The sequence below is a fragment of the Podarcis liolepis genome (genome assembly GCF_965112155.1).
Source record: "Podarcis liolepis genome assembly, chromosome: 7".
Classification (NCBI taxonomy): Eukaryota; Metazoa; Chordata; class Lepidosauria; order Squamata; family Lacertidae; genus Podarcis; species Podarcis liolepis.
In genome coordinates this window covers 38,226,534-38,246,766 of record NC_139561.1, presented here as the reverse complement: position 1 = coordinate 38,246,766, position 20,233 = coordinate 38,226,534, and the positions used below count along the sequence as shown (strand labels likewise).

Genomic DNA, 20,233 nt, shown 5'->3' with positions numbered 1-20,233 from the left:
GAAGATGGGAAAATTTCCCCCACTTTCAGTTTCAAAACAAAAAAAGCCTTTTCTGGTGTGGATGAGGTTCTGTCTAGAATGAAGCTTTTGTGTTGCCCTCCAGCGCCACCTTGCTGCCCATCGCAGCATCATTTGTTGCTTTTACAAAAGGCTCCTTCAACTCTTTGGTTTCTGCTCCCTGCCACCCGGAAATCTTTCCCATGACAGGAAGCCCTTGGACCACCCTCTCCCTCCTCAAACTGGCCCTGCGAGACAAGCAGTCCCACTTGCATCTTGCTCCCCTTGCATCTCCTGTGACGGTTTTCCTCTTGTCTCTTTATTGAAACCTCCCTTACAGCATCCCTGTAAGGTAGGATAGGCTCAGGTAGTAACTGGTCCAGTGAGACTCATTGCAGCGAGGTCTGTACCTGGTTCTCCCTGGTGATGGGCCAATGCTGTAGTAGTAGTAGTAGCAATAATAATAATAATAATAATAATAATAATAATAATAATAATAATAATTTATTATTTATTATTTATACCCTGCCCATCTGGCTGAGTTTCCCCAGCCACTCTGGGTGGCTTCCAACAAAACACTAAAATACAATAACCTGTAACCTCCATCATTCTCTCTCTCCTCTTTATATCCCACTCAGAGCCATGGAGATTGAGGGTGCTGTATGCAATCATGGTGAGAAATGTATTCAGAATAAATCCAGGTCAATCTTGAGGCAAGGATGGTGTTTGGCTGTTGAATATTAGGCACTCTTGGAGTGGAGAGACCTGGGTTCAAACCCATGCCGAGCTATGACACTCACTAGGTGTCCTTTGGCCCAGTCTCTATCTCTGAGCATAACCTGCCAATGACCTGCAGTCCTGCCTCTGAATCAGGGCTTCCCAAACTTGGGTCTCCAGCTGTTTCTTCAGAATACACCTCCCATCATCCCTAGCTAGCAGGATCAGCGGTAAAGAATGATGGGAATTGTAGTCTGAAAACAGCTGGAGACCCAAGTTTGGGGAAACCCTGCTCTAAAGGATTGATTCCTTCTTCACTTGCCATGCAAATGGGCCTTTTTATAGCCCCATTGTAAAGTCCACCCACCTCACACCCTTCCTGGGGTCCTGGATCATGCTCTACTCCCTGCTACATTTTTGGAGATAGGCAGGTAACATTCAGCAACGTCTAAGCGAATTACTAGAATCAGACAGGAGCTAAATCACAACATTTTCCCAACAGGATCCCCATCAGTTCTTGCTGGAAGATGGTATTTACGTCCTCAGTAAAATGTTCCTTGGCAGATGAGCAATTGTTACCCTAACCACTGCAAAGTGGTCTCTGGATCTATTTTAAGCTGCATAATGTACTATTCAATATCCTTTTGATTATGGCAGAGATTTGAGCCTTTACTTGAAGAGCATGTCCCTGTGTGTAAGTTTTGTTGATGTGAGTACTGCAAATGTATTATTTACGACAGAGAAAAGTCCCCCCACCCCCGCTGCCTCCTTTTGCTGTTTAAGGCAGCGCAGGTGCTTTTTGCAAGACCCTTTGCTGTGTCTCCGGAATGACTACAGCTCCACCTAGTGGGAAAGCATGTGGGCATTTTTCCTACATCCTGTTATCGCTAATCTCTTATGGCAAAGGTTCCCCATGTTTTAAAATGGATCTTGTTTTTGCATATTTAAGGCTTGTTCTTTTTAGGAAGTAGAAAATGGAGAGTGCTGTAAATTTTGGAGTGAGCTCAAGGAGATTTAGCAACAGCTCTGAAAGGTTCCCACTGCCTTATGTCGTTTATTAGAAGAAACAAAAATAAGCCACATCTCAGTGGGACTCCAAATGCTTGCAGGCCTCCCCCGACTCTTAAAAAGGAATCTTCTGTATCTGGGGCAGATTCCAAAGTCACCAAAAGCCTTAGCGCACAGCAGAATAGACTTGATAATAACAGAAAGTGGGATATTCCCAGTGCAGATAGAATAATAGAATTGTAGATTTGGAAGGAGATCTATGCTTGAAAATCTCTAATGAAGGAGAGTCCACAATCTCCTGAGGGAGTCTCTTCCACTGTTGAACAGCTCTTTCCATCAGAAAGTTATTCCTGATGTTTAGTGGGAATCTCCTTTCTTGTAACTTGAAGCCATGGTTCGAGTCCTACCTTCCAGAGCAGGAGAAAACAAGCTTGCTCCATCTTCCATGTGACAGCCCTTGAGATATTTAAAGATGGCTATCAAATCTCCTCTCAGTCTCCTCTTTAACAGGCCTAACACACTCAGTGCCTTCAAACGTTCCTCATAAGGCTTGGTTTTCAGACAGCTGTTGCAGCAAAAAACAACCACCACAATGCAGTGGTGTGGCTAACTTCTCGCCCTTCAGATGTTGCTGGACTACAGCTACCATCTTCCCTGACTAGTAGTCATGACAACCAGGGCTGATAGGATCTGAAATCCAAGATCATCTGGAAGACCACAGGTTCCCCATCTCTACTCCAGAGGAAGAGTGGCCACCATTGCCTTCACTCTGATTGGTTCCAGGGCAAGGCTTCCAATGAAGAAATATGTATGATGTTGGCACAAGCTATGGCAACTTGTAGGAGTGCTGTTGCCATTGGTGTTAAGTTTGCTACCAGCCTTACACCCTTTCACAGCCCCCTCTCCCAATGTACCAAAGTGCTCTTGGGTTTCTTTCCTTTAAATGAAGTTATAGTAGAGTTTAAAGCTTGGAAGCTGGAACTATCCAGTCCCACCAGCAGCTGTTCTGTCTCATTCTCATGACAGCAACATTGCTTTAAAAAGGTTAATAAAACACACAAAGGTCCCACTGGTAAAAGGGAGAAAAGGTTCTTTACCTGCTTCTTCTTCATATTTACAAGAATGGCTTTGGACTCTAAACTCACATGGTGGGAGCTAGTTCCATGGATGCCTCATTCAGGAGAGATAGAGTGATAGATAGATGATAGATAGATAGATGATAGATAGGTAGATGACAGACAGACAGACAGGTATAGATGATAGATAGATAGATAGATAGATAGATAGATAGATAGATAGGTGATAGATAGATAGATAGATAGATAGATAGATAGATAGATAGATGATAGATAGATAGATAGATAGATAGATAGATAGATAGATAGATAGATATAGATGAGAGAGAGAGAGAAGGAGAAGGTGTGTGTGTTTTGCAAGGAACCACAAAGTGTATTTATCCCTATCCATTGGTTTCAGCCCTGCCTTCTGCTGAATGGAGGCATGCAAGTTTGCTTAAAATCAACAAATGTCACCTTCAACTTTGCTACATGCTAAAGTTTTCCTTTGCAGGGCATTTAGCTCAATTCTGTTTATTAACAATATACCCACGACCTAACCATGTTGACTCTTGCGCTTGTTGTTGTCGGCCCGGTCCCCCCCCCCCACCGCATCATTAAGTTTTGCAGATAGAGGGTTAAAAACAAAAACTTCACAAGTCATTGCATTCCTAGGAGGATCCTTCTCACATGCACAGACACCATCCTTTAAATCTCCTTCTTCTTTGTGGCAAAATGCAAAAGAGGATATAATCTGTTGGGGATCTGGACTCTGAGAATTGGCCTCCTGAGGTTTGATCATGGTGCTGGAGATGAATGGAGATGTATCAACTCTGGCATCTCAAAGCTATGCAATTTGCTGTGTGTGAGAGGAAGGACTGGTGGATTCAGTGGAGGATGGGACAGAGACCTTTCAGTTTCTATTAGGGATGGGGATTCAGCCAAGCTGGCAGGAATAACTCTGCAAGTCCAAGAACGAAAACAAGGACTGCAGGTTCTTCTCCCATTACAAAGACAGAAAGAGCCAGTTGCCATCACCTGTAGGATACAGTCCCATTAAAAATGAGGATTCTCAGGAGGAAACTTCCCAGGTGAAGAGAGACAGGCATGCACAAACACCTTTGCTGCATCATATACGGTATTTTTTTTTACCTACCACCATGCAATTTGGGGGAAACACCGCCTCTGCCAGTGTAAAGTAAAACTTGTCAGTGCCCATGGTACCTTCCCAATTCTCCCATTGCAGATGCTATTCGCAGTCTCCCCCTCTTTTTTCTATTTTTAAAAAAGGTTTTAAATTAACATTTAAATTATTTTCAATCCTATCCTTGACTACATTTCCCTAATAATCATTTCCTTCATGATTGCGTCCCTCTCCTTATAATTGTAGCATCCCTCCCACTTTCTTTTGATTTCCTTTGATGCTCATTTCTCCCTCCATTCTTTCTTCAGTGAAGCTTAGCCCTCCTCTTGCCCTCTGGATCTAACTCCCTTCCACAGGTTAGTAGCTATTGATCCAACCATTCTTTTTCATCTTAGTTCAGAAATTATTAAAGGCTCTGCTGCTTTCCCCTATCAACAGCCTCTTGGACTTCAGTTTTGTCCTATTCCTAGGTCAATTGTTTAACTCCCTTTTCTTCTCATGCTTTCCCATCTTATCCTTTTCTCTCTAACTCATTCCTCCTTCTGAGAGGCATTTGTTTGCCTTCTGTGAGGGCAGGAAGCAGCTACTCATGATTCTCATATGATCTCTTGTTTCAGAGCCAGCATGCTCTAGTGGGTAAAGCGTTGAACTAGTGCCCAGGAGATCAGGGTTCAAATCCCCACTCATCCATGAAGCTCACTGGGTGACCTTAGCTTAGGCCAGTCACTGTGCCTTTCAGCCTAACCTACCTCACAGGTTTCTTGTGGGGATTAAATGAGGAGGGGTAGAACCATGTTTGCCACTTGGAGCTCCTTGGAGAAAAAAGTGGGCTATAAATACATAAAATAAAATAAGTAAGATGGCATCCTTCTTGCACCTGAACAAATCATAAACATGGGTGTGCCAGAGAGTGAATGCTGAAGTGAAGGCTAGGCAAGGGAAACATTCTGGCCCATATCATAGATGCAAAAAGGGCAGAAGGCCACAATGGTTGTCCCAGACTGAGACAGGATTTTGGATCTAAGGAAGGAAAAAGGGAATGGGAGTATAAAAGCAAGAGAATCTTGTTTGGATGAAGCTATAGAACAGAGAGGAAGCAAGAGGGAATTGCTATGAACTCCTCAGCCCCTTCAGGATCCAGCATGATTTGGCAGCCCCAAATGGACCAGAAACAGGAGGAAGACTCATTGGCCCATCTAGCTCAGTACTGTCTACACTGGGTGGCAGCAGCAGTCCAGGAGGTCCCCTCCCCCCCCCCGGCTGTCTGCAGAAACCAGACTCTGAATACCCATTCAGTACAGATCATTTTGAGTGGAGTCGTATTCTCCTGCCAGGGAAAAGAACGCTGGTGGCCGTGGTCCAATCCGCAACAAATTGTCTTTGTTCTTCCAATTAATTTCGTCTTCCACTTAGTGTGCAGCACATGTATAATTAGCTCTCCGAAATGAGAGGGAAATGTTGTTCTGGAAAAAAGCGTATGAAATACCCCAAAGAGACCGTCCAGCCGGCTCTCCCCAGTGTTCTCCATCATATCTGTTACCACTTTAATTACCAGTGAGCTGCCTTGTTTAAAGTTATTTTATGGATGAGGCCTTCCCCACTATTAGGAAAGCGGCAATGTAGAAAAGTGGTGGGAAGTGTCACAGAAACTGCATTTTTCTGTATGGATCTGACATTGTGCATGTGCTCCCTTTAGCTGGGTCAGAAAACCCTGTGGTGTGAATGTCTGGATATAACATCCTTGCGGTGGGTGGGCGTGGGGAAAGAAATCAAAACATAAAACATTTCTATTTGGAAAAACCTTGGCTGGCGTTTTCAAGTGTTTTGCTTGAAAACTCAAGCAGACCAGTTATTCCCCACCTTTTAACATGCAGTATGTCTGCTATATAGGCACTGTGGTGTAGTAGCTGGACTAGGATCGGGGAGAACAGGGTTCGAATCCGCACTCAGTCATGAAGCTCATTCAGTGACCTTGGACCAGCCACTGTCCCTCAGTCTAACCTGCCTCATGGGATTTATGTGAGGGTAAAATGAGGATTTTGTCCTCTATGCTCCCCATCGGGACGCGGGTGGTGCTGTGGGTAAAACCTCAGCACCTAGGACTTGCTGATCGTATGGTTGGCGGTTCGAATCCCTGTGGTGGGGTGAGCTCCCGTCGTTCGGTCCCAGCTCCTGCCCACCTAACAGTTCGAAAGCACTCTTAAGTGCAAGTAGATAAATAGGGACCGCTTTATAGCAGGAAGGTAAACGGCGTTTCCGTGTGCTGCGCTGGCTCGCCAGATGCAGCTTGTCACGCTGACCACGTGACCCGGAAGTGTCTGCGGACAGCGCTGGCTCCCGGCCTCTTAAGCGAGATGAGCACGCAACCCTAGAGTCGGACACGACTGGCCCGTACGGGCAGGGGTACCTTTACCTTTACCTTATCCTCCCCATCAGAATGCCAAGTTAACCCAGTTTCTGCACCAATGAAAACTGCATTCTAACAGCCACATTACTTTGCCTGTAATTCTGGGAGATATGTGCTGCTCATGTCTCCGAATCTGAGATGCCAACTGTTTCAGTTTCCTTGATTCAATTCTCTCAGTTGCAACAAGCTCTAGAGAACATTTCAGAAACATCAATTCTTCCCCCACTTCTGCTCTCATTGTCAATTGTCAGTCTAGTAACTGTTTTAAACACCCCCCCATATCCAACTGGTACAAATTTATGGGAATTTAGGACTAATGTTAGCTTTCTCTCAGATTCCCTTTTGTCCTCTTCTTATAAAAGGTTTTCAGAATTTTCAGCACTGGACAGTTCTCTCTCGACTACATCTTTGTTAATAATCTCACTTCTGATTTTATCCTGCCTGCTTTTAAACTGGCTGGATACATATTTACTACAGTCTTCCTCAGCCTGGTGCACTCCAGATATTTAAGAGTAGCACTCTCATCAGCCCTGGACAGCTCAGCTTAGCTGACTGGGACTGATGGGAGTTGGAATGGGGGTTACCAATGTTGTGCCTTCTAGATGCTGTTGAACTACAGTTCTCATGTTGGCTGGGGCTGATGGGAGCTGTAGTCCAACATCTGGAGGGCATCACATTGTCTGCCCTAAACTAGAAGGTGACAAATTAGACGAGGTTTCATTTGCTACATATATATTTCACCTTCATCCAATGGCATTCAGGGTTACTAAAGCAAACATAATTTTTAAAGAGTAGATTGGTGGCCTCTTTAGATCTAGATGTTGTGGGACTCCAACTCCTATCAGCTCCAGCTACCATGGCCAATGATCAGGAATGATGAGAGCTAGGGGTTCAACAACGTCTGGAGGGCACAGCGTTGGTTACCCTAGTTTTAGATACTGATGCAGCCTACTCTAGTGATTCCCTCTCACAATGGAACAATCACAAGTTCTTTTTAAGCTCCTGATCATTCCTGTATCACCACATCCTTACATCCCCCATGTCCCATATGATGTCAGATATGGGGTGGGTAGATGTGATTGTGGGAAAACAGCTACGGATCAGGATCCGTGCCAGGCCTGATTAGGCCCACTGTCTGGAGGCTCCCTATCTTTATCCTAGAGCTCTATGGCCTGTTCTCCCTTCCCTCAAGGTATCCTGTGTCCTGGCTCCTATTTGAAGATCATTGACTTACAGCATAATTGTTGCCAAGGTGTTTATTCCAGAATCCATTACAATGCCCAGATGTAGATCAGACTACAGGGTACACAATTCAGAAGTTCATAGCAGAGCTCTAGGATACATGACTAGTGTAAGACATTGTCTCAGCATTTGACATGCCCCATGAGCTCCCCCTTTGGAGAGTGGGGTGGGCCCAGTAATTCACATTATTATCATCCCAAGCCTTAAAAGAGGGCAAGCAAACAAGCACTCCTGCATGTAGGCTGGAGCACTGCATCCTTGGAGATGAAGGCAAAGTTGATAAAATTGGTTCACTGTCTGATCCAACTTCAGAACTTCCTCAGAGGTGTGGTGCACTTCTATGATGAGAGGCAGTGCCAAAGACAAGTCAGGTGGCTGCTCCTCAGTTCTCAGGATGTCTGATGGTACCTTTACTTGACAACCGGCTCAGTCCCTCCCTGGTGTGCAGCTCAATATCTCCCAAACCTTTGGGCCTCACTTCAAGCTCCACTTCCATGGCCTCATTCTTCTACTCAGCCCTGTGAAGTTGTTTCCGTGGGACTAATGACACCCACAAATTTAAGTTACCCCTGGAAAATTGGTTGCCACGACAGTATTTTCTGTCCTTTGGTGGGCTTATTAGGAGCTGATAGCATAAGCTAAGTTGATGTACATCAATACCTTCCTGACTTTTCCTACTAAAAGGCGGTTCACGTGCCATTATTATTGTTTTGCCACTTTGCAGAGTTCATTCTGCTTCTATAAGCTGCTGAAGAGCATAACAATTTATGCAAAACAACAACAGCCCCAAAGCAAAGCAAAATAACAACAAAGAGTTTGAGTGCAAATTTGTTTCCTCCGCAGAATTTTATGCAGACAGCAGAATCCACCTCTCCATGCCATTATAATCTGAGTATCCTTGGACTAGCTTTTTTATGACAGCACAGACCACAAACTGGAAAGGAAGAGAGTGGAAGAGACGTAATTGCGCACTATCATTACTGAGCACTAAATGAACCCCATGGAGCATAATGCAGAGAAGCATACTTCCTCATGGTGCCTTTAGTTCCCCAGGGGGGTCTGTTAAGTACTTTGTAGTTCTCTTCGCCAGCCTGAAAAGAAGCCACCACTGGGAGTAGAGCTTAATGTCCAAATTCCCAAATCATTTAGAGCAAGAAATATGTTCACGCTTGACTCATGGGGAAGCAGAAATGTACATATCAGAATTCAGGATGGGATGCCAGATAAACAGATAACAACTAAAGAGTCTCCAGTGCCTTTTATCAACCAGGCTGCACATATGATTTATGGATAACTAGTGATAAAATGTTAAGGGAGTTTTGCTCTAGAAGCAAATATATGTTGGCCAAAGAGGAGCTGTCCAGTGCTGAAATCCAGGCAATTGTTTATAGCCTAAACAAAAGCAACCTCACTCTGCTCGTGGCCCTCCACGTTTTGTGGGACTACAGCACCCATCAGCCCCAGGCAGCATAGCTAATGACAAGATATTATGGGAGGTGTAGCCCAACATCATATGGAAGAAATCTGACCTAGAGCATTGGAACTGAAGAAAAAGGGCCAATTTAAAGGCAATGACTGTGTGCTCCTCTTCTGCCTCCTATTGTATGCATGGCTTAGTGGAGAGGGGAGGTAGGAGACAATGCAGCTCTGAGACTTTTTCATCTGCTGGAGCTCTGGGATATTTGATGGGCCCCTTTTCTTGTGACAAATGATCAATGACCCATTATCACCCCCACAAACAGCAGTAGTGTGTGTGTGTGTGTGTGTGTGTGTGTGTGTGTGTGTGTGTGCGTGCAATGATATGAAATGTATTAAGATCTGTGTAACTGCTATCCTATGCCTACTGTGAGTCAGCTCAACTGAACTCAGTGATGCTTATGTCTGATAGGTCATAGCTTTAACGAGAGATCTGTGGCTTGCCGAGGTCCAATATAACCTCTCTTGTAAACATGCTAGGGTTTACATTGTTAGGGTGAAAGCAGGGACCCCATTTAAAAAAAGGAAAGCAGCAAGAAGCCTATGTTTGATTTCTCCCCTCATTCTTTGACTTGCTTGTTATGTTAACCTGTCACAAGGAACTCAAAAGTCGTGGTATCACCTCAATTCATTTGCTAAGATCAGTGGGCTAGCTTAGAGGACACAGGGTAGGCTATGTAGCACACACAGCTCTGTTCTCCTATGCCATACCCTGCTGCCCATCCCCATATCTGCTGCCTTTGGCAGCTGCCTCACTCTGCCTAATGGTTGGGTCAGCTCAGCTCAGAGTTCAGTCAAATTGTTCCAACTTCAGAGGCTAGTAGCCCATTCGCTGCTCCTTGAGAAGCTTTGCACAGAGGCCTTTCTCATTTTGCCTGGAGGGAGGGTTTCATCACAACCGTGCAAGGCCCACTCATGGTTGCTGCAGGAAACATTTAAGAGGTAGGGTTATAATCTCGTCCTGGGTGTCTGCTGTTGCCTCCTTTGAATCACAGCCCAGATATGGCGGCTGCTTCATTTTCAGTACTCTTCTTCCCCTGTCCTTCATCTTTCACATGATTTAATTTCAAAAGAGCCACAGAGAGAGAGAGATCACAGCAAGCCTCGAGCCCCTTCGGAGCAAAGCAGAGGTTCAAACGGTGGCGTACAGAAGGATTTGTTGAGCCCTGTTCACTTCCTTAATGGTAAACACACTGCCTAGTTTAATGATCACATTTCAAATCCACATGTGGCCCATTAAAGTGGTAACATCAAAGCTTCAGAGTAAGAAGGCAACAAGATAAATAATTGGAACAGACTCTGTTTTTTTTATTAAAAACAAGAAACAGGGACATCGTGCACTAGAGGGCAGTATCTGCCATAAAACTGCAATGTGGATTTATGCTTCTAGAGGATGAGAAACATAAAATCAGCTATGGCCAAACTCCAAGGAGAGGAAAACAGATGTCCCTTTGTGCCAGGAACCAGAACTGTCATAGGAAGATAGGAAACTGCCTCAGCCCAAGTCAGGCTACTAGAGCACCTGGCTTGGTATTGTCTACACTGACTCACAATGGTCCTCCAGGATTTCAGGCAGGGATCACTCCAATCTTACTTGGAGATCACAAAGGGTAGATCAGGTTAATATGTCAACAGAGCTGGATCACCCATCAGGGATTACTTGGGTGAGCAGGTGAGTTTTAAGCAGGTGCCTAAATGTCAGTCATGAAGGCTTCTGCCTGCTGTTCATTGGAAACACATTCCAGGAATGGGTGCTGCCACACTAAAGGTCCTACTCTTAGTGTAGCTAATGAGAAAGGATGGCAACCAGTCATGGAAGAACAATGCCAAGGGAATTTGAGTGCAATTAAAAAACAAACCAAATAAAATCAATCTATGCTTTCCAAATTGAGGGTTTAGATGACCCTCTCCTCCCCAGTTGTGGTTGCTCTCCAATATAGGAATGTTAAAATAAAAGCTGCCAGTGTGGTGTAATGGCTAGAGTGTTGGACTAAGACCAGGGATGCCAGGGTTCAAATTCTCACTCAACCATGCAGCTCATTTGGTGAGCCAGATTCTTAAGCTTAACCTCCCATGGTTCTTGTGAGCATAAAATGGAGAGGTAGAAAGCAAAACATACTACCTTAAGCTCCTTGAAAGAAAAGTGGGATATAAATAAAACAAAAACAACTCCACTTGAGAAGTCCAAATTACTCAGATTCACAAACAAGTTTTGTATTTTCAGTTGTAGCTCAGTGGGTTTTCATTGCAAAGAGCTGGTGCACCCAGCTGGGTGTCATGGAGCACTGAGTAATCAGAGATCGAGTGGTGTGTTTGTGTCTGTGAATCAGGGCTGACTGTAATCGTGGAGTACATTGTTTTTGGTGTGGGCTGATTGCCATCAGCTCTGTGCTATTGCTTTTTTACTTCAACTGATGAACTGCAAAAGAAAGAAACATCAATTGCAAACTTGATGTTTCCAGGCACAATTCAAAGTGTTGGTGCTGACTTTTAAAGCCCTAAACGGCCTCGGCCCAGTATACCTGAAGGAGCGTCTTCACCCCCATCGTTCAGCCCGGACACTGAGGTCCAGCACCGAGGGCCTTCTGGCAGTTCCCTTACTGCGAGAAACGAAGTTACAGGGAACCAGGCAGAGGGCCTTCTCAGTAGTGGTGCCTGCCCTGTGGAACACCCTCCCATCAGATGTCAAAGAAATAAAAAACTATCGGACTTTTAGAAGACATCTGAAGGCAGCTCTGTTTAGGGAACCTTTTAACATTTGTTGAATCATTGTATTTTAATATTCTGCTGGAAACTGCCCAGAGCGGCTGGGGGAACCCAGCCAGATTGGCAGGGTATAACTATTATTTTATTATTATTATTATTACTTGTAATCTCAGGGGCAAATGGCACTTAATACAAGAGATCTGTCATCAGAATTCCCATTCTAGCCCTTTCCACCCCACTCTGCCCTGCTTTAGCTAAGGAATGAGGAACCTGTGCCCCTACAGATGCTGTTGGACTCCAAGCCCCATCATTCCCAGCTAGCATGTTAAAAGATTTGGGGTGACGTGAGATGTCGTCAGTAGCAGTGTAGTGATAGTGGTGCTCACCTTACCCGACAGTCACATCTGCTTACCGGGGAGGTGGAGAGAGGTCATCGAAGTGCAAACACATGGGCAGAACCAATCTGGCGCTCCTGCTGATGTGTTTGCACTGCATGAAATTCCACACTGCCTCACCCTTCCTTCTCTAGTTCCTGGTAACCATCAGAGGCTCAACTGTCAAGAGGTTAGGTGAGCACCGTTGCCCCACCATGCCATCTGCCATCTGGGTATGGAATCCTTCAGGCAAACCAAGAGCAAACATTGGTTACAGTTTAAGGTTTTTCTTCAGTGAGACAAACCATTGGCCTAACTTTGGACAGCACACTAAGCCAAACCCTAATTTAGCTCACAGTAGCACTGGAGGAGCAATGTGGCCACAATCTCCTCTCCAGAAATCAGTGTGCTTACATAAAGCTGGTTTATTGCTATTTGTGAACTGGGGCACTGTCACAACATACCTGTCTCACATAAGCATGTAAGTGTAACCAATCCCTTTTGTCTCAGACCAAAGGCTTATCTGGCTCAGCATTTTGGTCAACAATGGCCAGCATGATGCCCCTGGAATGCTCAGAATCAGGATGACAAAGCAACAGTCCTTCCCTGCTGTTCGCCTGCCAGCAACAGGTTAAGAGGTATAGGGCTTCTAAGCATGGAGTTTCCATTTAGCTATTATAGCTAATAATATAATGCAGGAGCCTTGCTGGATCAAAGGGCCTATCTTGTCCAGCATCCTGCAGCCCACACTGGATGACCAGATCCCCCTGGCCACCCCAGACCCCATGGCAGAATAATTATTCACTGTGCAGACGTCCAACCAAATGTTAATCACTAAAGACACAAGATCCGCAGAATGCATGTCCTACACACAGATCTAGCCTTAATTTAGAGCAATTTCAGCATTTTTATTAGACAGTTCTAACAGGACTGGAAAGTCTAAGGCTGGTGGTACACGATGCATTTTCTCCTATCTCCATTTGCTTTCTTAATACAGCTTAAGAGGGCTTCCTTGGCACCTTGAGTAATAACAGTGTCCACGTTATCACCACAACAGACATGAGATGTTTTACGAGTGGCACAAACAGATGGTGAACAACAGATGATGCAGATGGGTGGAGAGGTATCTTGCATGTTTTAGACAAGGTGAGGGGTTATTACAACTTCCAGCTAGTCACCCCAAAGAATCCTATCTTCCTCTCTTTATTTCTTGCTGCCTATTAACAAATGTTCAACTCCTAAAGGGGTTCTACTGCTGGTAAAATATATACCGTAAATGAGAAGGTTCCCAATGTCTTCTAGAGCCCCCTACAGCTATTACCTTGAGTGGATAAAGACCTCTTACGGACCAATATGTGGCTCTTTCAGTTACAACTATGTAGATGGAACCCCACCTGGTTCACATCAGGCTTGCTGAGTCTTTTCACAAGCAAGCCAGTTAAATGGAGGGGCTAACCAGCAAAAGCAATTGACATATAACCTGGCCTGTCATGGGACAGGTCCTCTCTGTGCTATCAGCAGCTAAGATTTAAAGCAAGCATGCATGAGAGCTTATCATATGCCCCATCTGCACGGTATGTTTAAAGCAGTATCATGCCACTTTAAACAGTCAGGGATCCAAAGAATCCTGGGGATCATAGTGTTCCAGTTGTTATGAGACCCCTTTCCCCCTCCCAGAGCTACAATTCCCAGCATGATTTATCAATCACTCCCTTCCTAGGGAACTCTGAGGCTATACTGTATAAGTATGTTGACGCAAAGTGTAGTGGATTCTTTGGCTGCAATCCTAATACACTTGTTTAGTAGCAAGCCCCACTGAACAGCGGGATTTTCTTCTGAATTAATAGGTATAGGATTACACTGTTTAAGTGTTCTAGTCTTCCAGCTGTCGTTGGGAACTCCAGCCAGCATGACCAATGGTCAGGAACAATGCAAGCATGTGGTAAGGCCAGAGCTTCCCAATCTCTAGCATAAGGAAATGTTATATTTGCATTTACGTTTATCATGGCGCAAATGACATTTGCTGGATTGGGGTTGCGGCTATCTTGTGCTAGAGAACCTACCTGCAGCAATAGGCCCTGTCTCCTTTGCTGCACTGTTGGGATATAAAATCAATCAACAGCAAGATCCTTGACCAGTGATTATTAAAAGTGACTGGGGGAATTCTCTTGGAGGGCAAAAGACACATGGAAAAGAGGGGCTAGTGATTGAAGGTGCAGGAACGGATATGATCCTGAAGCAGGCGGGGCTATTTTTCAATCACCAAGCCAAGACCCAGGTAGGCCCATGAAGCACAGGACCTTCACTGATTCACATTGGCTTTGGGATGGTCTTCACATCCAGCATCCCATTTAAAAAAGAAGGGAGCCCAGGATGAGCTGCTGGGATGTCCCAGTAATACTTCCCTTTTATGAGGAAGGCAGAACCATCCACCCCCAGTTAATAATAGGTTTAAACAGGTAATCTCCATACCTGGGAATAAACTAGTTTTCTAAAGGGATATCTCCCAACTGCAGAAGCCCATTCCCAGGACAGCACTGCCTGCAGCTTACTGAAATATGACCTTAATATATCATTTGCCCAAAACCACAAGCTGGTATCATGAAGAACACTGACTGATAATAAGAAAACTAAAAAGAAGAGTTATGGTTCATGCAGCCTAAATCCCCCAGAGCAGATTGCTTGTTGTATTAAATCCATTACTAACAGGGCAACATACTGGCACAATGACAGATTTTAGAACACGATGTTTTCATTCTTGTACTCCAGTCCACAAAAGTACCTTACAAACACATGACAAATTTGTTGTGCAGGCTGATGGAAAGGACTAGTCTTTAGCCACGTCATTGAAAATAATTACAAAAAGGCCACAAGTAAAAATGTTTTCTTTTTCTTTTTAAAAGTGCGACCTCACAAAAGCCCACTCATAATGTTAGTATTTTCAATTCAATTCTTATCAAATTCTGCAATGCCATCAAATTCTGCTTAAACAACTGAAGTTTATAGAACATGTTACTTTGAAAAACTGTGTGAAACCCACAAATACACAAGAAACCAGAATAGAAATTGTTCCAAATCTAGCTATACAAGGTACATTAAGAATGCAAGTTCTACAGCAGTAGAAAAATGCGTTTACATATTAGCAGTTGAAAAACAAAAGAAAGAAAACAAAAAGGCCGTCTTCAAATCCCTGTAGGCTTGTAAAAACCGCTTCCTTCCAGCACCCATCGTAGATTATTGGCAAGCTGTTGAGGGGATTAAAAAGTAAGACACATTTATTAACAAGAATGCTACCAGAGAAAACTACCAATGTTCATAAGCAGTGTTAACAAAGTTTGCATCTAAAAATACTTTTAACTGAAAAAATAATGTAGCAAGTAGAGTCCAAGATTAGGACCAAGGATCAAAAACACTACTCAGCTATGAAGTTGCTAGTCCATGACCTTGTCCCAGTCACTTCCTCCCAACTCATCCTATCTCTTAAGGCTGTTATGAAAACAAACAAGAGGCAGAACTACATATGTGACCTTGGGGTTATTGAAGGAAAGAATACAAGGAGAGTCTGGCTGCTGAAGCAGGCCCAAATCCCATGTACTCCCACATTCTGTTCTCCCAGTGGCCAACCAGATGTCCCAATGGGAAACCCGCAAGCAGCACCTGAGAGCAAGACAACTCTCCCTGCCTGCAATTCCCAGCAACTGGGATATAAAAAGCAGGATATAAACACTGTAAACAAGCAAGCAAATGTTCTGACCATGCAGCCCTTAACGTGGGAGGGAGGCAGGCAGTGTTAAATATGAAAGGAAGTGTGGTTACATGCTAGCAGTGAACACATTTTCTGAATGTGGATTATTCTTGTGTAGCCAAAACAGAGCCATCCAAAATAATCCAGAGGCAGGGTTAGGGAATTCTCAAGAAAACCTTGGGGGAGGGGGGAAATATGGAAGGAAGGAGAGGCTCCCAAAACAGCCCCAAAAGGACTAAGTATGCTCAGTGGTCATGGAATGCCAGCTGATTTTGTGAGTGATAAGGGGAGAAAATCAGGCAGAGAAATGTAATGGAATATCCTGGAGGTGGCCATGGGTGTCTGGCACACTGAACAGGAGCCCTCCACACTGCAATAGTTTGTGGTAGGTTCCACTTGTTTAAGAACCTTATTAACTAGCTTGTTGGACCACTAAGCCAGGCCCAACACTGGCCAGTGTGATTTCTCTGTAGCTTGCAAGCAGAGCATGAGGTGACAGCTGTATCCTGCCAGCTGGTATTCAAAGAGATATAGCTCTATAGGCTGTATAGCGCACAAGTGACTACTGTTACTATCAGCTGTTTCTATCAACAAGACTCTTCTCCATGCAGCCACAGCTACACCTGGTGGCAAGAAGTGCCATCCATTTATTTCTTCTATTTACAACCTACTGCCAATAATACTCCAGGAAGTATTATTCTATTAAACTTAAGACACTCTGGAAAACTAGGGCATGGCACCCATCCAATGTTTAGCAAGCCAAGGTCTATTTAGCTTTAGCACTGTATGCATCTGGTGTGTGAATCAGCTCCTGTTCTAAACAGAGGGGTAAATTGTTCCAACCTTTGAAAACAGACAGTCCAAGCCTAGCACTCTTTGATACTTTCAGACCCAATTAAAATACAGGTCTACTTTTAGTTTTTTTCTGGTAAAGGGGTGGTGAATTAGTAGCTCACCAGATGCTGTTGGGTGCCAACTCAACCCCAGCATCATGGCCAATCATCAGGGACAATGAGAATTGGGAGTCCAGCAACATCTGGAGGTTCATGGGTTCCCTATCCATTTTAGCAGGTATTTTCCCTCTCTCTTACCAGAAGAAGAAAACAAAGCAATGCAAGATTGTGGTGCTGGTGCAACCCATCTTATCCCCTTCATCTGGGTTCCCAATCCACCAGCTGAACCCACTCAGCTTAGCCTGCCCGCTCCCAGTCCAAAAAGATAGTTTCAGCTCTCAACATGTAGCCCTGCTTAGCTTGTTCTGCAGACACTGAACTCATTTGAACATGATTCTCACTTGATGTTTTAGTAGCAGGTGCCTTGTTCTCGCCTTCCAGCTCCTCCACTCCAGCTTGCGTCATGAGATCTGCGATGTTCTTCTCCAGGTCGTCAATACGGCAGCTCATGTCATCAAGTGAATCGAGTTAAAGAAAACAGACTAGAGAAATGCAAAAGTGGAGAGAAACCACCTGACCCTCAGAAAGCCCAGACCCTGATGTTTTTATAACTAAGTAAATTGGGCCTCATTATAAAAATGAATAAAAAAGATTTCAATGCTTTGTGGAACTAGCACTGTTACAGGGGCCACATATAACACATCCTACACTTGTAAGAAATTGGTATTTTAGTGTGGCAGCATCTATGCTTTGGAAGTCTTACTTATTGAGATCAGGGAGACGCCTTCACAGTACTTTTTTTGGTCCCTGCTAAAAATGTCTTTGTTTAGATATGCCTGCCCAGATATTTAAAATGTGGTGCATTTTTAGTTTATTGCTTGGTGTGTTTTTTAAAAAAAATCATGAATGTTTTAAATTGTTTATACTAATAATTTTATTGTTTTATTCTCTTTGTAAACTGCTTTTTTACAATCAAGCAGTATATAAAAGTAAGAACTGCTCAGCACCTACTGAAGCGCTAACAGCTTTAGAACACAGTAACACAAGCAGGACATGAGGCCTCTTCTACAGCTGCTCCCAGATGACCGGTACTCATCAAGTTGTTATGGCTAGTAGCTATATGCCAAGAAATCATCATTCACTTCCTGCAATCCTGCCAGAAAAGACAATCCTGGGCTGGGGGAGAAATAATATATTATCTGGTATATAACAGCCCTCTACCTCCCCTCCCTTTGTCCTCAAAAGTTAGGCTCCATCACATAATGTTTTAACCATCACTCACTCTTCCCAGGGAACTCTGGAAAATGCAGCTCTGTGAGGAGAGAGATGGAATCGCTGAATACTTCTTAGCACTTTTAACAATCTACAGTTCCTAGGATTATTTGGGAGAACCCATGAAAGTGGTATGATACTGCTTTAAATATACAGCCTTTGGAGGAACCAAGTCATTCGGGGGATTTATAGAATTCATACATTCTGTACATCACACAAAGAGCTCTGTTTAAAAGATGGAAAACCCAAAGGATATTCCGGCCAATAATCTGGTCAGACATGGTTTGAAACTTGTCCTGCATTTGCTGCAGCAGTGTCTGCACCTGATGAGAAAAAAAGAAGAGTTTTGCTTTAAACAGGAATTATCTGGGGCCACAGGATTTTAATTTCTTAGCTCCCAGGTGCAGTACTTAACCCAAGGGAGGCGTTTTGCTCAATGCTAAGCCCTGCAAGTGAAATGTTTCCATCACAACTTCTGAAAGTGAACACTGGGTTCTGACAAAGGTCCCAAGCATACTTGAGCTATGAAGCATTAAATGAAGTTCTGAAGGGTTAGTTTTGTGAAAATATCTCTTCTTGTGGAAACTGCCAGGCTGGCAAATAGCAAATTATTAAGCGTGGCGGTGGTGGGGGGCGGGCTTGTCAATCCAACAAATACAAAATTGCATAGGAGCATCACCACTGATAAAATACTATATATGGATGTTTCAATTTCTCTTGCTAGGGTGGGATCCCAATGAATAAGGATACAAAATGCATCCTGAAATATGTTTCCATAATGCTCTGGGCCCAATTCAATGTTTTGTAGCCTGAGGTGGCCAAGACAGTGACTCCCCACTACACCACATGCAAAAGGTGCTTGGACTGCAGCTAAATTCAACTTTAATGCTGGTGACAGGACAGCATTGCCAACACTGGTATGAGGGCAGAGCACCAACTTAGCAAGTCAAGGGGTAGGGCATGCAGCACACACACAGCCCTGCCCTCCAGAATCCTATATCTGCCCCTACCAACTACACTGTAGGAAGTCCCCTAATGGGTTGTTGTATTCTAAATATTAGTATTAGTGAATCTTTGTTACTTCCAAACTGCCTGGGAAGGATCTGCATTCTGAAAGGCAGGATGTAAATAAATTTGTTATGTACATAGTGTACATATAAGAAAGGGGGGGGCAGAATGTGTGTGTGTCTTAGGGTAGATTACAAAAATATACAATATTAAGATATAGACATTATATAATATCCATCACATATACATTTTTCTCTCTGGAGTAGTTATTAAAATAAACCGCACAGAGCAGCCCCCGCCCCAAATATCCATAGAGGCCCCACCCCACCCCAGAGCCACCCCCAATCTCTGTAACAAGCAGAGCCCCCCCCCGGGTTTCCATGGCAATCAGACCCGCCCTGACCACTCCTGCCCTCGTCTCCATGGTAACCCCCCACTGCTAGGTAGGCCCGCTTCTCTCTTCTCCATGGCAACCCTCTCCCCCACTTGAGTGGCCCCAGTCGGTCTCCATAGCAACCGAAATCCTTTCTCGCCCGCTCCCTGCATTCCCCGCGGCTGCCTTTCTTGCCGCCTCACCACGGCGGTGAGGTCTTGCACGGTCTTGGGGTCCGTCTCGGCCATGTCGGTCCTCTCCGTATCCAGCCTCTTTCCCTTCTCCAGGCTCGACTCCAGAAGGCGCTTCCGGCCTCGCCTACGAGATTTCTCCGCCTTCTCTCGCTGCTCCGAATCCGGCTTCCCTGCCTCAGGCCTCGCGAGACAAAACGGACAGGACGAGGTCAAGAGATTGCAATGCATTGTGGGAATCGTAGTTCGCCCCGTTGGACGCCCTGACAGGTTTGTGTGCGTGTGTTTTGTTAATATAAATTATTTTCTTGTATGTGGTTGTGCTTAATTATTATTTAAAAATTGCGTTTTGGAACCCGTTCTGGTCAAGAAGCAGGATTAAAAAACAACCTTTCATATGTAGGAGCTGGGAAAGAGGCAGAGCCTTATGGGAAATGGAGTGTTTTTAACCATCTAGCGGAGTGGCCTCATAAGGGCGAATAGCATTGTGGGGAATGTAGTCTCTCAGAGGAAGGAACATTTAGGGCACTCACAGTCTAAACTCAAAATAGGAAACACGCGAAAGGTCGCACCGCTCTAGACCTTTCATTTTTTTGTTGACCTATCTTCTGTATCCTTTGCATTA

At 44.4% G+C, this 20,233-nt stretch overlaps 1 protein-coding gene and 2 long non-coding RNA genes across 3 annotated transcripts; 1 reads left to right on the top strand and 2 right to left on the bottom strand.

Moving 5' to 3' along the window:
- Positions 1-282: 282 nt before the first annotated feature.
- On the bottom strand, positions 283-7,541 carry LOC310711758. The gene is made up of 2 exons (XR_014528628.1): positions 7,361-7,541; positions 283-434 (listed from the first exon to the last, which is right to left on the bottom strand). It is a non-coding gene; the product is annotated as an uncharacterized lncRNA (long non-coding RNA).
- Positions 7,542-7,816: 275 nt separating this feature from the next.
- On the top strand, positions 7,817-8,813 carry LOC310711679. The gene is made up of 2 exons (XR_014528572.1): positions 7,817-7,941; positions 8,414-8,813. It is a non-coding gene; the product is annotated as an uncharacterized lncRNA (long non-coding RNA).
- Positions 8,814-13,013: 4,200 nt separating this feature from the next.
- HSBP1 (heat shock factor binding protein 1) lies at positions 13,014-19,797 on the bottom strand. The gene is made up of 4 exons (XM_083513879.1): positions 19,621-19,797; positions 18,293-18,359; positions 17,166-17,282; positions 13,014-15,371 (listed from the first exon to the last, which is right to left on the bottom strand). The coding sequence occupies exons 1-4, from the start codon at positions 19,663-19,665 to the stop codon at positions 15,361-15,363; spliced, it is 240 nt and encodes a 79-aa protein (XP_083370005.1). The 5' UTR covers positions 19,666-19,797; the 3' UTR covers positions 13,014-15,360.
- Between the last annotated feature and the right edge of the window lie 436 nt (positions 19,798-20,233).

What these genes read in the sequence shown, in the direction of transcription:
- HSBP1 (XM_083513879.1), bottom strand. Translation starts at nt 19,665, where the DNA reads ATGGCCGAGACGGACCCCAAGACCGTGCAAGACCTCACCGCCGTG. An exon ending in TGCAAGACCTCACCGCCGTG is followed by an intron (nt 18,360 to 19,620) that starts GTGAGGCGGCAA and finishes TTTTCTCATCAG; the next exon opens with GTGCAGACACTGCTGCAGCA. An exon ending in TGACCAGATTATTGGCCGGA is followed by an intron (nt 17,283 to 18,292) that starts ATATCCTTTGGG and finishes AACTCGATTCAC; the next exon opens with TTGATGACATGAGCTGCCGT.